We start from the raw sequence: 19,611 nt of genomic DNA, 5'->3' as shown, positions 1-19,611 counted from the left end.
TCTCTTTCAAAGTTACATAATTTTTGTCTCAATTACATAACACGCCAATTCTTGTATTCAAATAATTGTTAATGTTCTGAATGATATTTAACTGTCTAGTACAGTGTTTAATCGATACATGTCCAAAACACGGGTCTAGCCACGGACATATATCGGCCAGGAGATACTAATCTTTGATCCTCGGCGACTCGGGTATACCCCGCGACAGTGAGGATAGTTCTGGGACTTTTATCGGCTAGGCATTTGGGACACATACAGAGTAAACACTGTACATTGTTTTCCCTAGACTAAAAAGTATCGCATTGGGATTTTTCAAAGAAAGAAGTCAGTTACAATTGATTAAAAAATGCTTTTAGGTGTGTATAGTTTAACCCTTTGAGTGCCGGGAGCCGATATATCGGCTCCTGCTACACTCGCGAGAAGTGCCAGAGACGATATATCGGCCCGCGCCTCGTAGCGCTTTACTATTCGCATTGCGGGAGAACTCTATCTCAAAATAAATTTGTAATACGTTATAAATGATCTAATTTCACTATGAGAGAATTAAAAAAAATAGTTTTTCGTTTTAACTCTTTGTGGACGACGACCTTTTCCTATCGCTTGGAGGTACCGAAGTCTAACATAAACACCGATGGTCGCCACTCAGGCGATATTCGATCTGCGGCGTAAATCGCTGTGGATTTGGACCCTTATCGGTACTTGTCGACAGTGTTTTATATAACACAAAATAACATCGCATTGCCGCAGACAATAAATAAGTGCAACAAAGGATTGCATGGAGTGTGCATTAGTAGCCACGAATGCTAAATAAATTATTTGTGTGAGTTGCAATAACAAAATTTTACACATTTGCAATATATATATAAATATTTATGACAACATAATTTTGTTTCAGCAATGTTATATTACCGATAACAATTACATATTTCGAAAGAGATAATCCGCCTGGCGCCTACCGTGTACCTTCAAGTTATGTTTTATTTTTGTTATGTAATATTGTTTATCTTGTTACAAAATATATTGGAAATACAAAGTATATGCTTCATTATAATTGACCCATATAAAATTGTGGTGAAAAGATGGCTGTTTGTATGCGCAAACACGTTTTGTACGAGAGAACTCAACTTTAACTTCATTTATAAACATATATACCTTTGTTTTTTCTATAATTCTCAAATGAGTACAAAAAAACTAGTGTCATTGTTTCGTTCTGTATTTCATCTATAATACGCAGCTTTTTGAATCATGTAAATATCGTTTCTCGTTTGGTTTTTATAAGCATTTTCCCGAACCCTTGTAAAACTGTGAAATTCGGCCGGTTTTTCTCGCATAGGCACCTCCATTTCGCCCGGCACTAAAAGGGTTAAGATTACAAAACTCAAATGTTCAAAAGAAGTTAAAGACTAAATAAATGTTCAAAGAAGATCGGTGTACAGTAAATTTTATTGGGGTCATGAGAGACCCCAAGATACAATTGCAGGGTTAATTACAGTATTTAAGGCGAAACCCTGAATAACTAACTTTTTGTAAAAATGGAGATTGGAAGGTTTGTAAATATTTTTGTTGTTAAATAAGAATACTGTAATCATATTCGTTGACAGCTAGGTTTTTGAAGAATATTATTAGAGAAAAACGAAAGAAAAACTTATTATGCATGTAGTATGACATAATTACTCTAGATAATATGAAGTACCCGAGATATTCTTCAAGATACTGAATATCTAAATTCGAGCTAGACTAAAGGCAAATAAAGGATTCGGGTCTACGCAAAAATACGTTCATAAAGTGGAACTATAACGTTTAACTGTATCGACATATAAACTATGTCGGTATCGCCACTGCAAATCGTTTTAAAATCTACCGATCGGAAAAAGCCAGGTAGTGCTACCAATAAAATTTGTAACACATTCAACAGGTCCATTACAACGTTAATCTTATCTGCTCGTGTATCTAAATGCGTTCTGTGCATTAAGTATACGCGCACTGTCTAAACATTTTATAGAAATGATTTCATACACCGGCTCGCTATGAATTGCCTTGGACGGGTTTGTCACGTCGATCAATTGCCAGCGCAATTGGTTGAGTCTTATCTTCTCGACAATTAACGTCCAACACTCGAAAAATCGTTTAGTATGCTTTGTCGTTCTGAAAAGCCATTTGACGTTCTTACAAATTTTTATAAAAAATCCTACATCGAAATATGATCGTCTGTTTTGCTCGCGCGTTCGATTTATTGGAAAATCACGGATCAACGAAAAAAGATGGAGGTCAAACGGGGGCCGTTCGAACGCCATTGTTCCAATCCCGAGACTAAAGGGTGTCGAGACACAACTTCTGCCGAACCAGTTTCACGTATGCAAACCATTGTCTCGATCCTTCCGAAAGTAGGACAAGTTTATCGGGTGTCGTGATACCAGTTTAAACGAACAGTTATGCGTTTTAACTGTCGATCTTCTCTTTCCTTTTAGTCGCTCGGTGGTTAAGATTTATTTTGCAGTTACAGTGACCCGAATTCTTTATCGCTCATAATTTCCTAAGAAGAAAGAGAAAATTTATATCTATTGTACGCTTGTATTTTCTCTGACGGGAAAAAATAACAATTACAGAAATGTACAATTTTATTTCGGGTTAAAAGAATTTGATGACGTTCGAAATCTTCAGACCGAGTCTAACTCAATATTATAAGACAACTGCCTATATCAGATTCATGAAATACATATACAGTGATTTCTCTGTATATGTCGCCAAGACCTGGATGATAAATGTCGCGGGATTATCCCCACTATTTGTCCCAGCTCAAGAGACCTCGGACGCCGAGGAATGTCTTGACGCTGACAAGACCAGTGTTGTTGACATATATCGAGAATTCACTGTAACACTGTAGACATTTATGAAAAATAAAAATTGTCTGCAAGATACAGGAGCCAGGATTTATTTCTTTTCTTAATCATTTTCACGAGGTAAAGTCTATTCGTCACTCTAACAAATTCTGAAAGTTTTCAGATTCGAAACGAACAAGTGAAATTATCAAATTAAAACCATGAAGGATCATTTTACGTACCGCAAGCTTTTACATTCGAAATGTAATCCTTGGATTCGGACCACGGATTAATATATCAATTTCGAACGAAATGATGCAACCGGTAATAATAACGCGCAGATAATGGAAAATTTGTTCAGTGCCAGGACACCTACCGTACGTAAAAATCATTTCTCTCCGTTTGCGTGAAACAACCATTTGGCAGTGGGTAATAACGTTTTCTTCGGGTTATTAATCATTTTCTATTCGTGAGTATTAACCGTTCCCTATTATACTCTTTGGCAGAACAAATCGATGACAGAAACTGTTCAAACAACTCGGGTATAAATAACATTGCGAAACTCCGGCCGATCCATCTATTAACTTGTTCACCGGTTTCTTCGCGTTTCATTGACCTTTCATCATTTTCTTGGTCATGAGAAAAAATCGGACTCATTGTGCCGTAGACATGGAAGAGTGTTTGACGTTAAATAGTGTTTCCCAGGCTGCGAGGCGCGTATGTAACGGTATTGTGTAATGACTTACACGTGAGTCGACACGATAAACGCCAAGACCGGATCGAAATGACGGTTTAATTATTCTCGGTTTCGTGTCGACTCGCGGACAACCTATAAAATTGCATTAACATTATCGTTTATGCGATACTGCCTTCCGCGACAACGCGCATCCCACCGAGAACGTAACGGTTTAACGGCGTTTTCTCTGTCAAATCGATAACTATGAAAATTATTCAATCTAGCAAACACTGACACGTTAAGCTCTGTCATAGTGATTTCCTCCCCAATCCTCTTGAATCTCGCAGGTCCTAACCATGATTGATACGCTCAATTTATCAGAATAAAAAGGAATTTCTTATCCTGGACATACGATCGTTTAATTAATTAAATAAACACTGAAAAGTTACGCTTTGTTGCAGTGATGATTCTCTCCAATGTTATTAAATATCGCAAGTCCTATCCAAGATTGATACGCTCAATTTGTCAGCACGAAAATGAATTTCTTATCCAGGACATATGACTATAAACTGATCAGTGAGCAAAGATTTGTATATTTTTATACAGGGTATCCATTTGAAAACTTTCCAGCCGAATATCTCGAAAAGTATGAAAGATATTAAAAAAGTGTAAAACACGTGTCCAAGGATTCCGAGAGGGAAGGAAGAGGCAGTATCAGTTTTTTATTTGAGTGGCGTTTTCAAGGTGATTTGAAGGTCAACTTTGTTTTTTCAAATGGAAACCTATATTTTTTATTATGGAATCTTATTGTACGTAAGAATGCCAGCAATTTTCGTAGGATATTACAGCATTGTTTAAGAAAAAAGTTCATTCGACGCTAAAACAAATGTTTTTAATTAGATTAGGAGTGACGTTGATCATATTTGTTAAATCAACTGCATTTTATAAGGATGAAACTTGTGTTTAAGTAATTTGTACACAGATCTCACTGATACACCAGTTACCATTGAAACTTATCGAATTGAACTAGTAGGATTCACAGTAAACTGTCCTATAATTTCGATTTGATAAGCTTCTTTTATGAATTTTAGCTGGTTTCTTTTTAAATTTATCACCGATCCTGCTTCCTTAAACTTTGCAACTAATTGTAACACGTACGTGTGAGAAACATGTGTATCAGGGTGCCTCTCATTAAACGTAGCAGCAGTTCGACGAGCACACTCATCACTTTCCATAAATAAAAATTATTTCTACGCGTTCTTCTAAAGAGTACACAACAACACACATGTACATTTTCTACAATTAATTGTACTACGATATAGTATCTCTTATTACGATGATTCACACTTGACTAAATATTACAATCTTATATTGAAAGACAGACAACATAAACAAGAGATCAATAGAGGACAATTTTGTTTCGAAACGGTACGTGCTAATACAACTGGAAAACATCAAGGATTTGCATCAAAGAATTTCACACAATAATATGCCTCGCTCTACTTCTCTTTAAATATCTCCGAAACTAATGCGCAGATAAAAAAAATATCGTACGAAAATTGCTGGTCTTTTTATGTACAATAAGATCCCATAATAAAAAAATATAGGTGTCCATATGAAAAAACAAAGTTGACCTTCAAACGACCTTGAAAACGCCATCCAAATAAAAAACTGATACTGCCCCCCTCTTTCCCCCACGAAATCCTTGGATATGTGTTTTACACTGTTTTAATATCTTTCATACTTTTCGAGATATACGGCTGGAAGGTTTTCAAATGAACACCCTGTACGTGACTTTCAATTGTTCCTTTTTTTAAAGAACCTTTGGGCAACATATTTAGGGCGTTTTTCTTCTGATTAGAACGAGCCCAAACATGACATAAGTCGGAGCTTATTTGCGTGTTTAATCCACGATTCAGTGGAACCTCGATTATCCGAACCGGTTATTTTTTTATCCTATTTTGCGACCCGTCGAAAACATTCTTACACGTGCCTATTCCCAAGGAACGTCGGTTCGGTAAAACGTAAAAGGGTCGAGTTTTTTTTTTTGTTTTGTTTGCCTGAATCATGGGAAAACCGTGTTAACAGAAAGCAGAAAATCCACGCTGAAAACAAAGAGAAGTGTTGCTCCATCGTCGATGTATCACGCAACCTGTTTCGAGGTGGACTTCTTTCTATCCGGAGAGGTTCACGAACGACCTGACCACGACTCGACTAACGAGTTTTTATCAAGCTAATAAGCGGATCGGCAAAACGACGCGCTAGTCCTGGCGAGATGGGGTCCGCCGGACGACCAAGAATATTCCGGGGCGTGCTCCGTGTGTCAGCGAATCCTCCTAGATTCCAGGCTGCATAAAAACGCGAGTAATTAGAAGCGATCGGGATGCGCAACGACGACTACCAAAACGAATGCGTGCAAGAGGAATGCGGCTCTCATTAAACGCAGCCTCCATGTCTGTTTCTTAATCCTCGAACGGCCGACTGTCTCGCAAGAAGAAGTCACGCGGCCTGGCTCTCCGACTTCTGGACGCGGTTAGGCTCGAATCGCGCGTGCTAATTAGTATAAACAAATTGTAGAACACCGACCGTAAAAGGCTAGACATTTTTGCGAAAATTCACCGTTTCGCCTCGCGATAAAGTAGCGCGATTGGTCGAAAACTTCGGCGAACGCGAGGCGTAAGTTGAAAGTCTCGTGACTTCGCTAATTGGAAGATATTTTTGATATCTTTAACCTCTGCTCGTAATTAGCGCTCGCCGCTGAACCGAGGATTTTACGCGTTCACAACGAAACCGAATACGTGAAATACAAAAATTTTTAGGACGTCACAAGAATTGAAAAATGTACTGCGTGTGAGTTACAGTGTCAAAAAATATATTTTTTAACCACAATAATGTTGCCTGTGGTGCAGCTAAACCGTACATTTTTCATTTTCAAACATTAATGTTTGGTGCCAAGATGATAAGAAGACTTCCATTTAAAAATTGATTGTTTCAATGTAAAATTGTCAAGTTATGCAAGCGGCTCTAATAATGTGATTACTAGACTGCGGATTTTATGCATTTATGACAAAAATCGGTAAGCACAATTTAAAGCACTGGACACATTAAAAAGATTTAAGGGCACCAGCGTATTCGTTTTGGCTTAATGAAATAATTAAAGGAAGAAAAAAATTTTTATTTCGCTCCTGTGTCTTGCAATCAGTGCAAACATTTTTTATTCTGCATAACGACCCGCAGTCTAGTGATTACTGTAGCTAGATTATTTTCGTCTAAATAGAATTACTAAAAGAAATTACTAAAAATCCGTTCCACGGTCTGCTCTCGCATTTATCATCGCGAATAACTGTCGCCAGTTGCGTACCAGAATTTCATGATGCGATAATGACGCGCGCACAGAGTTGTTCAATCATTATCGTCCGAGTCCATTAGGAGATTAACACATCATCAATCTGCTTGAGCCGAAATTAGGGACACGTTGCCGAATCACGTTCTCGCAGAATTGTCGATGCAGGATTACGTTGAAACTGCGGCATGAATCGCGTTTACGCAATCACGGCCGTATTTCTTTTTTCTTTTTTCTTTCTCATGTTAGGCAAGCCGTGATTATATCAGGAGCAATGCGTGCACATTTTGACACGGCTCGGTTGCAAAATCGTGGCTTTTGTCAGCGAACGGAATCGCTGAAGTCCGCGCGGACCAGTTGCTTCGTCGCGGACCGTAACGAGCCCGCCGTGATATAATCGTTTATGCAATCGCAAACTTGCGAATTTTCTTATATTTTCTGTATTATCAACGGTGTAACAGTTCGAGCATCTAGCCGAGCGGTTTCCCTTGCTGCAACGGCTACGAAAAAATCAATTTACAGTGAATTCTCTGTATATGTCGCCGAGCCATGGCCGATAAATGTCGCGGAATTATCACCACTACCGCGGTGTGTACCCCGTGAGGGGTCAAGAGCTCGACAGACCTCAGTCGCCGAGGATCAAAGAATAGTATCTCCTGGCCGATATATGCCTCTGGCGAGACCCGTGTTTTGGACATATACCGAGTAAACACTGTATTTCTCCTCGCGCGTAGTTTCTCGAACCTTCCTCACACCAGTTTGGAGATATTCGATATTCAATTTATAACAATTAACACGTCACACATTATATGATATGACTGCAAAGTTTTATGCAAAATACAAATTATTCCAAACCCTATTAAAGTAGATTTGTAAAGTTCAACAGCTTGACAACGATTGGTGCCTCACAAGAAGTCTCGCGAGACGACACGAGGACAAAGGTAGTTGACGCTCCGGTAGTCCAATGCTTAGGCTCTGACGTCACGCGCTGCATAGTGCGTGCCACCGCTTTAGCCAATAGAGCAGCTGTACTCCTTCCACTCTGACCAATCAGATTTCTTGTGCGACACGCACAGTATATACTTTGTATTTTCTATATCCCTTATAGACTTTATGATTTTATGGATTTATGATAAAAGTAGGAAGATAAACAGAATTAAAGAGAAACCATATATAATATATAAGTCTTCAAGCTTGTTTATACAGTGAATTCTCGTTACGAGTCAGTGGAACTATCCACACCACCGCGGTGAAAAGTCGTCTCTCGAGTTACGTGCAACATTGTATCGGAGAAAGACATTTTCTCAGTGTTCTTGTCACTATCGGTTAGTAGTCATAGGCTTATGACTTATAGACGGAAGTGACTCTTAGGTTTCCAGCGTGCCATGTGTATTTCAAATGCGACGCTCGGCGAGAATCTCAGATTTAGTCTAAGAGTCAGTCGCCAGAACCGCGCAACTGACTCGTAACGAGAATTCAGTGTATACAATCAACCTGTAGAGAAGGAATAGTATTTCTTGATCAGAAGGCATCATAACAAAATCGAACATGTCATACGCGACAACCTAATACTATTAGTTCCGACATCTATTAGTAAACGCGGCAGAAACGTGTTCGAGCACGTAATAATTCAGAAGAACGACGTCGAAGCGGAAGAGTAACGCACCGATGATACGTACAAGAGGCAATGTTCCATTAGTGTCACGACCGTCTCGTGTGGCTCTTTGTGATTTGGTCACGACACACTTTCGTCGCGAGGAAAGCACGTGTCACGTCGCAAACCAAACAAACTCGAATCGTCGCACGTGACAGAACTGGATAGTCACATGAAAGGCCACGTACGCGTTCATATCGATAGATCCGGCACCCACTCGCTTTAAAAGCTCCTCGCGTCGCCACCGACCGATGTTCTTATACCCTTTATAGTTCACTGGTGCACGTGATGTACCACCAGTAACGTCGAGACGTTCTAATCAGCGATCGACGTAAACAGTCATCTCTTTCGTTCTTCGAAAAATTCTGATCGAACTTCTACGTTTCATGAAAGATCTTAATAAAAAGAGTATTTGGGTAAAAAGGTAAGGATTTTAATAAAAATTTAGATCAGTGCGGGCTAGATTGAACCTTTCTCTTTCGAACGAGCTCCTTCCCAGCGAAAAATATTCTCATATATGGACGAAAAGTTGAGTTGTACGTAAAACCATGTTTCGCCTATTTTTGTCGGTAACCTGGTCGCTCTACCTTATCGAGAAAATTTTTAAAATCGACAAAAATTCGGAAAAAATTCACGGTCATGCGTGCTATTGGGCAGAATGTTCATGAATTTTTTCGTAATTTTTGATTGCTCAGAACAGAAGAAATAGAGCAAATTAAGCCGCGTTCACCTTGTAACTATCCTTGCGGTAGGGGTACCGATTTGAAACTTACCACCGAGGGTTTTCTTCCGGGGGCTCTATCGAACGTTACGAGAAAACTTGATTTGGGGTCATATTCGACCCCCTTATCTGGCAATTCCGTCGCGAGGAGCCTGGCAGAGTCCGGTTTCTTGAAGTCTCGAACTGTCGCGGCAAAATGAAACGAAATGTTTCCTTCGCGCGAGAGAGACTACAGAAACGCGTGTCGGTCGATTATACCTGCGAATCGCGGTTGCAAATTCACAGCATCCTGCTCGCGCGAAGGTGAACAGGTTCCCAAAGACACTGGAACGAACAACGCGCGCATTGTATCGAACGCGCCGCGACGCGTACGTTCACTTCGCGCGAGATATGCGCTGCTGGACGATTGGCTGTCGTGGTAAAAAAGAGAAGCAAAAAAGTTACGATATCGCGTAATAAAAGGATCGCCTTAATGGTCGCTGGCAAGTGTCCAAACAACGGGACTCGAAGCTGCCCGCGCGCCGCGAAAGATTTATGAGAAAGTAAAGCAACGCGCGCAAACCGAGCCGAGAAGCCGACTCTGATCGACGCGTTACGTTTTCTGGATGCACGTCATAGGTTTCCTGGGAACATTGCTCGAAACTTTTCCCAGGCACCACTCTGTTCAAAAAGTTCATAGAATCGATGTTTCAATTTTTTTTTTGTCTAACAACCGGAGAACCCGAGGGGGCAGTCTTCCATTTTAATTTACTTTTGCACGATGGTTGCATACATGTTCCGAATGATATATGGAAAATATTAGGTACTTGAAGACATTAAAGATATTCAGCGAATTCTCGATATATGTCAACAACACGGGTCTTGTATCGTCCAGGAGACATACCCGAGCCGTGTTTATGTTTACACTCCTCGGCGTCCGAGGCCTATCGAGCTTCGTATACCCCGCGGTAGTGGGGATAATTCCGCGACGTTTATCGTCCAGGTCTCGGCGACATATACAGAGAAATCACTGTAATGCGTTGTTCTTTTCTTTCACTCTTCAAGGCGCATGACAATGGCGCCATAAGCGAATGGTTTATCTTAGGCTCGTGAAACTTAATCTGTCCATAAATAAGACTATAAACAATATTTCTAGTCCGAGAAAATCTTCGTTGTGTCGTCGAGATGGCGGTAAATAAATCATTCCGTGAACTTTTTGGGCGGGTAAATGATTTTTCGATAGTGCACGAAATAGCGATACATCCGAGGGAGATTCGTGATCTACGGGGAACTGATGATCGAGTGAATTTCTGGAGGACTCGAAGACGAGAAAAATGAGCTTTCACGTACGCACCACCTTGAAATTCAACGGACGCGGTAAGGAGAGTGGAAAAAGAAGAAAGAGACACCGAACGTGGTCAGAAGCCGGTCGTAAAACCCGTTTTAGCAGTTCGAGTGCTGCGATAGCCCAGTTTCGTACGCAGAGGGTTTGAATATTGAAATTAGACTACTTGAGATTCGACTGATCGAGCTCGCTGAAAATCCTCGCTGAATTTCTACCAACTACAGATCTCTTTAACCAATTGCGCCACGATTTCTTTCACAGTTGCAATTATTCGAATTTCTTTGTCGTTATTAAAACGTTCGCTGCCGTGTCACCCGTATACGAATGATTGATAGACAAGCATTTATGTATGCAAAATAGTAAGCATATAAGTTTTGTAAATTCTTCTAATTATTTTAGAAATTAATTTTTGGGCTAATATACCTGCTGTCCCTTTTGATCTTAACCATCCGAATATCTCTGAAATGATGAATATCGAAAAATGTTTCAAAGAAAAGTCATATGGTTTCGAACAAGATATAATTCTACGTTAATGGTTTTTTGTAGGAAGGTCAATTTCAACTTTTTTAGTGTAGCCTAATATTTTTTAGTGCAACAATCGACGTAATTCGTTATTCCCCATAAAAAATTATTGACTTTCTAATACCGAAAAACCACTAGTTTAGGAGATTAGATTAGAAATTTCAACACGAAGAAAAAGGCATCGTGAACGTTGTGTTTTTGTTTAATGCGAATCATGTTCATTCACTGGGAGGTGGTCGTTCATTGAACAGGTCCCTCTAGTTTTATGTTCCAAAGCAAAGGTTTTATAGTCTGAACGTTTAAATAATTATTAAATCGTTACGAGCGGCGAGAGATAGTTTCGAGACTGGATCGAAACGATCCGTTAAATGGCCAACGATTATAAACGATTATTAGGCAAGAAACCTTAAACATCTGCCACAAGTGCAGATGATCGGCACAAATATCGACGTTCTCTTAGCATTATCGGTAAAACTGACCTTACGAAACCCCGGAAAAGCGGCGGTCGTGTGGGCGAAGATAATTTATCGCAATAGTTCCGTCCAGCGAACGGAAGAAAGATCTATAACCATACGGGCGTGTTTTAAATCTGATCGAGATTGTTCTTCCCTACTGTTCAATAGCATCAGAGCAGCTCGGACACCGCTCATGACAAGAATGAGTAGGCACCATTTAGAGCAGTAATGGTAATAATAATTAAAAGTTGCTACGATTTTTCAATTCTAGTTCACTTGAATATAGTACGAGTTCGCACTTAACAAAAATTGAACGAGCTTCTTCAATAGTTTTATAGAACAGGGTATATTATGTCTTACCCTAGCGAAGAGACAATTGCAATAAATAGTCGTCGTAGAACGTGAATTGTGTTTATTTCATACATTGTAAATTGATCTTGGCGATGCTTCCACTTTTTCTGTCTGCTGTGAAAAAATATTTTCGGAATCCTCTGTTCAATAAATTAAATACGATATCCTTTCAAAATTTAACAGACCAATTTCCATACATTTAAACTACATACACGAACTTGTACACACTGTTATTACTAGACTGCAGATTGTATGCACTCATGACAAGAATGAGTAGGTTCCATTTAGAGCAGTAATAGTAATATGTAGCAATTAAAACTTGTTACGATTTTTTAATTCTAGTTCACTCGAATATAGTGCGAGTTCGCATTTAACAAAAATTATCAACTTTTCTTGACTACAGTTTTGAGACAACGTGCATAAACATTCGCACGAGCATAAATGTATGCTCAAAAAGTACCAAAAGATAAAACTTTCTATAAATTATGGCTTATTCTAATTTTGCACAAAAACCTGCATCGACTATGTATAAACGTATAAACATGTGCCTAGACACGTGTGGAGAAGCATGTACGAGCTTTCTAAATGGAATATGATATTTACAGAATCATGTCAACATTTATTCTGCTGAAAGCCTTCGAGATTCGAGCTACAGGCACAATTTATTTCTGGGCAAGCCAATACAAATATTCACGTCATCGCTAACCATATTTAACTGCAGCGATGAGCTGAATCGAACACAGTTTCTAAACGTTTCGGAAGACATTTGCACCGTTTAAAAATTTATTGAAGTTTATCAAGTAATAGCTCAAAACGTAGCTATCAAATCTATTTTTTATTGACCTATAGTAGTGCTATATCTTATTGTAGGATTTTAACAATTTCTCAACATTGACGGTCTCAAAAAGTTGCATTGTATTTTTTCTTTTTGACATTTAAGTTGGAGCAGCTCGCACACACTGTTCCTAAAGTGTGACCGAAGTGTTCCTCATTTTTGTTCCATGAAACAGTGGCAAAAGATAGTGCATCAATTTTTAATTCGAATATATGGCAGTTTGATTGACGAAACAAATTTTTGGAATTTTGTTGCAAACGTTTGAATTTGCAGAACTCTTTCGGAAAAAGGCCGGTGTTTTTAGGGGCACTGTTTTGCGAAAGCTTTGAAACCATTTCAGGCTTCTATGGTTGTTAATTTTGGTTCAAAATTCGTGGGGAATCGGAGACGTAGTGTTTCGGTATTTTTTGAACTGGCTGCGGCGAGAATGGGATCACGAAAATGAAAACCGACGAATCCGGCAAATAAACGAAACTTGGAGACAGAAAAAAACACAAAGCGCCGGAAGTAGGCAAGCGTTCGAGCTAATGATCGGTCGGGTCACTGACACTTTCCGCATAAAAGGCTCGGCAGGAGGGCAAGTTGCATGCGTGCTTTTAAGTGCGAGCGTAAAAAGTAACGGGCCCTGCTGAAAAGCAGTCGACGAAACGACCTGTAGCGAATCGTACGTCCCCCTTACCTCGTTGTCCTTGTAGGGACCAGTTTCTCGTCCCAGACCGGCTCACTGAGGAATCCCGACAGCTTTAACGCGTGTTCCGTACAGAATTATAATACCATATTTTCCTTGCGATAAACACGGTCTTCCGATTCGAATTATTGTTCCTATTTTATCCGTAACGACCGACTCGCTGCGAGCATGTCGGGAACTGCCTACAAACTCCGATCAAATACTCTCCTAGTCCCATCGATTACCATCGATTTCGTCCGTTCGATTCGTCGCACAGTGGGGTATTTGGCCCGAAAAGCCGGAAAAAATTATTTAAGCGTTATATATAGGCTCAATGCCATAATATAGTAGGTCGTTGAATTCGTCTTAACATCAGCTATAACATTATGAAATCAAAAATATATCTTAACAGTTAAAAAATTAAATTGATCCTCACATTTTATAAGAAAAAACATTTTTTCCGAAATTTTATGTATTGAAATTTGTAGACATCTGAATACTGTTAATCTTTTTTTCGAACCTTTTTTTCCTCAGATTATCGGAAAGCCTTGAAAAATCGTGGCGATTGTGGAGTACGTGCACCGAAAAACCGGAAAAAGTATTTTTACACGTAAATTATGTTAAAATGATGTAAATTATTATTTTAATACAAAATATGTAGATCATGAAATGTTTTAATAAGTAGATATGTACTTTAAGAATATTTTTAAATTATTATCATTAATTACGGCGTATAGGCGTACATAAAACACTTCTAAACGCTAATACTAAATTAGCTATAAAACGTCAATCCGGACAAATCCGGAAGCAAACTTTATTAGCTTGGAATCACAAATCTCTACCGAATATAATAAGAGCAAATAGACCATCGGGACTCACTCAGAACCATAATAAAATCGTTAATGAAGTCTTATAATTGTAAAAATAATTTCTGAATTATTGATCATATACAAATATTAATAACTTTATAAATAAGTATAATAAAAAAATGAAAACAGTCTGAAAGTGTAGTCCATACTTACCTAAAAGATATCCATAATGCAAAAAATTACACAGCTTTTTTATAGCATGTAAAAATCACTTATAAATGTACGATATGTTTAGCATGATTGGAAAGGCAATACAAGTCATAGAATCTCTTGACCTTCGATTAAGTTTAGAGATTCATAAACTTACAAATGAATAAAAAAAATTTAGTACATTGTTCTCCACACATTCAACAACTTCGAGCAATAAAAAAATTACAGTTTATGTTAAATTTTTGAAATTGACTTTTTTACGGCTTTTCGGGCCAAATACCCCACTGTGCGTCAATACAATTATGTGCAACTTGGTCAATTTTATCAGTGGAAAACAAAATTCTAAAGACATTCGAAAAATTCGTGAATATTCTTAGATTATTTTCGACGTAATTGAAGTTATTGCAAAAAACGTTTTTTTAAACACAAATTTAATAGTTTTCGAAACAAAAAATGGTTAGTTTAACGCAAATATTTTTGAAACAGAAATGAAAAGAAAACTGATTATTGTATTACAGTTAACGTATTTAGTATCAAGCATCTGATTTGCGTAAAAGCACTTCATAAATTCTAATATTTAATCTATGCACATACTAATTACTAGACTGCGGATCTTTATGCAAAATAAAATTTTTTTCCTGAATTGCAATGAACCGAAGTCAAATAGAAATTTATTTTCTTTCTTGTTATGTTTAGAACATTCAAAATAATATAACAGTATGTTTAAATTTTTCTAATAATTGTGCTACTTAAAATTACACCTACTAATTTTTGTCATAAATGCATAAAATCCGCAGTCTACTAATTACAGTAGGACTACATGTGCACACTCCAATTTGTGTAGACTGTATAAAAAAAGAAAAATTTAGTTCATCGACTAAATTCCTTCTTACAACAAAGATAAAGTAGAAGTGCTCTTGATGTTCGTAGAACGTAAACATTTTCTTGTGTTTACAGGATTCCTAAGTGCAATAAATGCATAAAGATCGTGTACCTGAAAGATAATGTAAAATCGCGCTGACAAGGCTTGGCAAAACAGTTTGGCCCAGCTACTACTTTCGCGAATATTCAATGAAGTATAGCAGTTTCGAGATTTTTTTAACTTTTCATAGAAAAACTGCTATCTCATTATTTTGAAAATACGACGAGGAAAAAGTCCGAATGATTTCGCGATTGCCGCGCGGAATGACAAATCGGGTCACGCTTCTAAAATTGATTTGTCGATACGAACTCGACCGCTTCATGTTTTATTCCGCGGCGACCTGGACGTCCGTTAGCGCAATAATCAAAAGTTATTATTGAAACATGGCAGATTGGCTGCAGAAATCGCCCTTCCTACTTCTCGTGGCCGACATAGCGCTTTCAACTGGGTCGAGGTTCAACGGAGCTTATTTTTCTAGAGGCCAGTTAGTATCCCCGCAGAAGCGGACCTGTGTCAGGGACAGAATGCAACCGAAGCTTTCGCTTTTGAAATCCACGTGTCTTTCGAGCGGTAGTGCAACTTTCAAATCGACGAACCTACATGACGAATTAAATAGAAACAACTCTCATTACTTTTGTCATTTGAATAAAAATTCCAGAATTACACCAAATCGTGCAAATCCCAATGAAAATTAATGTTCGATCCCTTGGCATATGATAACGAGTCGAACACTGGATAAACATCTCAACTAAAATCTATTAAACATGAATTTTATTTCTTTCTTTTACGACGAAATCAAATTCTATTCTCTTGTAACTAATATTAAATCCCTTGCACTTTAATATCGAGTCAGACACGTGACAAAGGGTTCGAATAAAATTTGCTTAAATGTGTATTTTTCGAATTTCCATGAAACCGAAATAAAATTCTATTTTGCTAAAAGTTCCATAAGAATAAAAATTTCGAAAAAGTTCCAATCCTTTGCTTCGCTTGCATTAGTGTGAGTTTCATGCTCGACCCCTCGCTGGCTCGGTCGTCGAGCGTGTGTACCGCTTGACTGGTTCCAAGGGGGGACCCCCTGTGGTGGGGATAAAATGTTGACAGTTACGGTAGAGACCACTGCGACAGTTACGGAGATAATGCTTGTAATTTCAACCATTTACTCCACGATCCTCCCGTTAAGAAAAAGAGACCGTTTAGTCGTGTCCCTGCGTCAACAGGGTTTTATAGTGAATCCGAGTGCGCGGATAATGAGAGGTCAGCGAACAGTTGCCGGCAAATCGTCTGGTTGGCTATCCTCGCGAAGACGTTGATCGGATCAGCTAATTCGCTGGCTAGGAGCGCAAAGCTGAATCGCAGACGAGGAGCAACGTTCCAATTCGAAAACCACTGTCACCGTCGCATCCAGCACGCGAGTCGCGCACGGCGACCTGGAATTTTCCACGTGGGATCGATTCGAGTCACCGGCATCGTTGGAACTGTCGCAAAGTGGGCTAAAGGCGACCCACATGCGCGGGTCGCGCCGCTGAACGCGACGCATTGAGGTCGCGGCCGATGAGAAACGACCGCTTCCGCTCAAGAAACGATTTAAGACGCAACAGATTTCAAGTTTCAAAAGTCCCGCGCCCGCGCAACACCGGTTTTTCATTCGCAGTTGTCGAGACTGCCCGTCTGCAAGGCTCGGACGATGAAGTCCGCTGCTCCGATACACCGCGCAGTCCGTAACTATAGCGCCATTCATATTTCTAAGTTTTTTGAAATTTGAAAGAATAATTCATCGTTTATAATTCCCTTTTAACTGTTTCCCCGTAATGCTATCAACATTTGGATGTCATTGTATACACGTGCAAAACTTTTGAAGGCTTCAGTGGTACTATAGTAATGCTCTACAGTGCATGTAACTACGCGAAGAAATTTTTTTATTTTTTGATTTGTCCTTTATATTCTTTGATATTCTTTTATATATTAAACGTGGAATTTTTTAGTGGAATTTAGTAATGCTTTGGATTTTAAAGGAATTTTATTTATAATGTACTACGCGAATTAAAGAATTTTTTTTTCTAGATTATAAGCACAAGTTAGATCTGTTAGGAATTACAACAGAAAATAAAATGATCAGTCGAAGGCTTATCCAAAGCATAGCATTCCGTCTATAAACTAAAAACAGTGACTTGAAACAGTTATTTAGCACCGTAAAACTGCGTAACGCTGGCAGCTGTAAACAGCAATAATTCACAAACTAGGACGAAGCATGAAACGCTTTTTGTGCAATTATGTTAGGAAAAGTTTGCTGAGAATATCCTCTTTTTTCGAAATGCCAGAACCATTCGAGGCAAAGAAAGACATTCCTTATCGATAGTAAAGAATGAGCAAATTGCTTTCAGTTCGTTGAGAACTATTTGTTTAATAATTAACGGACAGTAAATTGAATTAAATAATTGCATGATAGATTGTGGGGGAGAAACCTGAACTTCACTCTCCCCAAACCACTTGACTCGCTGCAATTACTTCAACTTTAAACTCTTAATATAATCGACATTGATATATACATATGTACTGTTAAGCCTGAACACTCTGGTAATTGCAAAAAAAAAAAAAAGAAAATGTGAAAGTTATCATAAATGATTTCAATCTATTACTGCTCTAGATTACTGAGAAGGCCTCGACTTCATTATAGATTTTACTACACAAAATAAGTGCACGCGTTTCTCAGAAGTCATTACCGTTTCCACCTGCACTATTTTCTAGTACGTTTACACAACAGTGTTTCAGCACTTGTCGTGCGTCAATTACGACGACAGAGAAAATATTTTGTATGCAATCTGCTGAAAATGAATTTCTGCAAGTGTGTCTAATAAATTGATACAAATAAAGAAAAAAGATCATCTTCGCGCAAAAATATACTTTGAAACAGACATTCAAGAGCCAAGGGTAGTCACGTGACTTTTGCAGAGTCAGCACGTCAGTAACTGCTGTATAATTTCCGTTCACAGCCTTCAGCCACTGACTTAAGATCCATCTTGATCTTGATCCGACGAGTCCTAAGACTGTTGACTAAATTTGTCACAGTTTTTGCTCTGTATTATCGATATTATGAATTCTAACGCCAGAAACGTGCCTCAAGTTTCTGGCTTTATTTCGCAGAGAATCAAGACAAAATATAGCTCAATTTGTAGCTGGAGATATTTTCTAGCGCGCGCTACTCTCGATTTCATCCAGAAAACTCATCCAATGGCGTAAAAATGCTTGGATTCCGCGGCACGCAGATTGTCAATTTTTTGCGTACTTCTAATGCTTATATTATCAAATATCTGCATAATCTCGTCAGCTGATGACCAGCGCGCGCTAGATTGAACCTTCCTCTTTCGAACGAGCTCTTTCCCAGCGAAAAATATTCTCTTATAAGGACGAAAAATTGAGTTGCACGTAAAACCATTTTTCGCCTATTTTTGTCGATAACCTTGTCACTCTACCTTACCGCGAATCCACGGAGTCTTGGCTCTTAAGAAGACATTTGTTCTTGCGAAACTTTTATAGATTCAAAAATGTTTTTCATATTTTATACTTCTTCAGAAAGTGTTCTGAAGGAACTGATAGTTTAGTTGGACCACCTTAGTTAATAGAAGAGTTAATTGCTTTTCTTATGTCATCTTGATGGAGGTGTCATATCGACGGAGGGGACAGGAAAATATTTTTCCAAATTCTTGACTCACCATTTTGAGCGTTTCCTCCGGTCTGAGCAAGTAGAACATAGATTGTAAATGCTGTTGAATGTCGCATCCTGCTGTGGAGACCTTCCTCGAGGGTATGGCCCTTTCGTTTGGAGGCAGAACCAGGGCCGCACCCTTGCCAGCGAAGTAACATTCGCTCAGGCTACAAAACAAACGAAAACAAAACATATTTCTTTAGTGAAAATTCAAACAAGAAAAAACATTCGAATTCTCTTTCTCACACTGATACCAAGTGCTTGAAAATAATTACTTCTTCAATTATCGTGACACTGATCGTATTCTTGAAGATATCTCCATTGTTTCTTATCTACAAGTTGCACGCATCATGTACTATGGTATTATGCAATTTAATAGTCTCCTCTCTAATGAAATTACTGAACCTTGAATTCCATGCATTTACGACGCACGCGTAGAATTCAATGAAACAATCTTAGATGATACTAATGAGGTTTTTATTATTTTTAATTTAACACGTCTCTTAACCTCTCGTCTGAAAATTAGGTCCCTGACACGGCGAACTTCAATTTTTTTAACTTTCCATCCTAAACTAACATATGTATTAACAATCTAAT

General features: G+C 38.5%; 1 protein-coding gene across 2 annotated transcripts in view; it reads right to left on the bottom strand.

Annotated features, from left to right (window-relative positions):
- Nucleotides 1-19,611, bottom strand: part of Ssh (Protein phosphatase Slingshot) — a 103,389-nt gene that overhangs the window by 49,053 nt on the left and 34,725 nt on the right. For both annotated transcript variants that reach the window (XM_076790598.1, XM_076790599.1), the window contains one exon: nt 19,022-19,181. In XM_076790598.1, coding sequence (XP_076646713.1) covers nt 19,022-19,181 — 160 coding nt within the window. The remainder of the gene's footprint in view (nt 1-19,021; nt 19,182-19,611) is intronic.

The sequence above is a fragment of the Halictus rubicundus genome, chromosome 7 (genome assembly GCF_050948215.1).
Source record: "Halictus rubicundus isolate RS-2024b chromosome 7, iyHalRubi1_principal, whole genome shotgun sequence".
NCBI classification, from domain to species: Eukaryota; Metazoa; Arthropoda; class Insecta; order Hymenoptera; family Halictidae; genus Halictus; species Halictus rubicundus.
The sequence above is the reverse complement of the archived record's forward strand: the minus strand, read 5'-3'. Positions and strand labels throughout refer to the sequence as shown.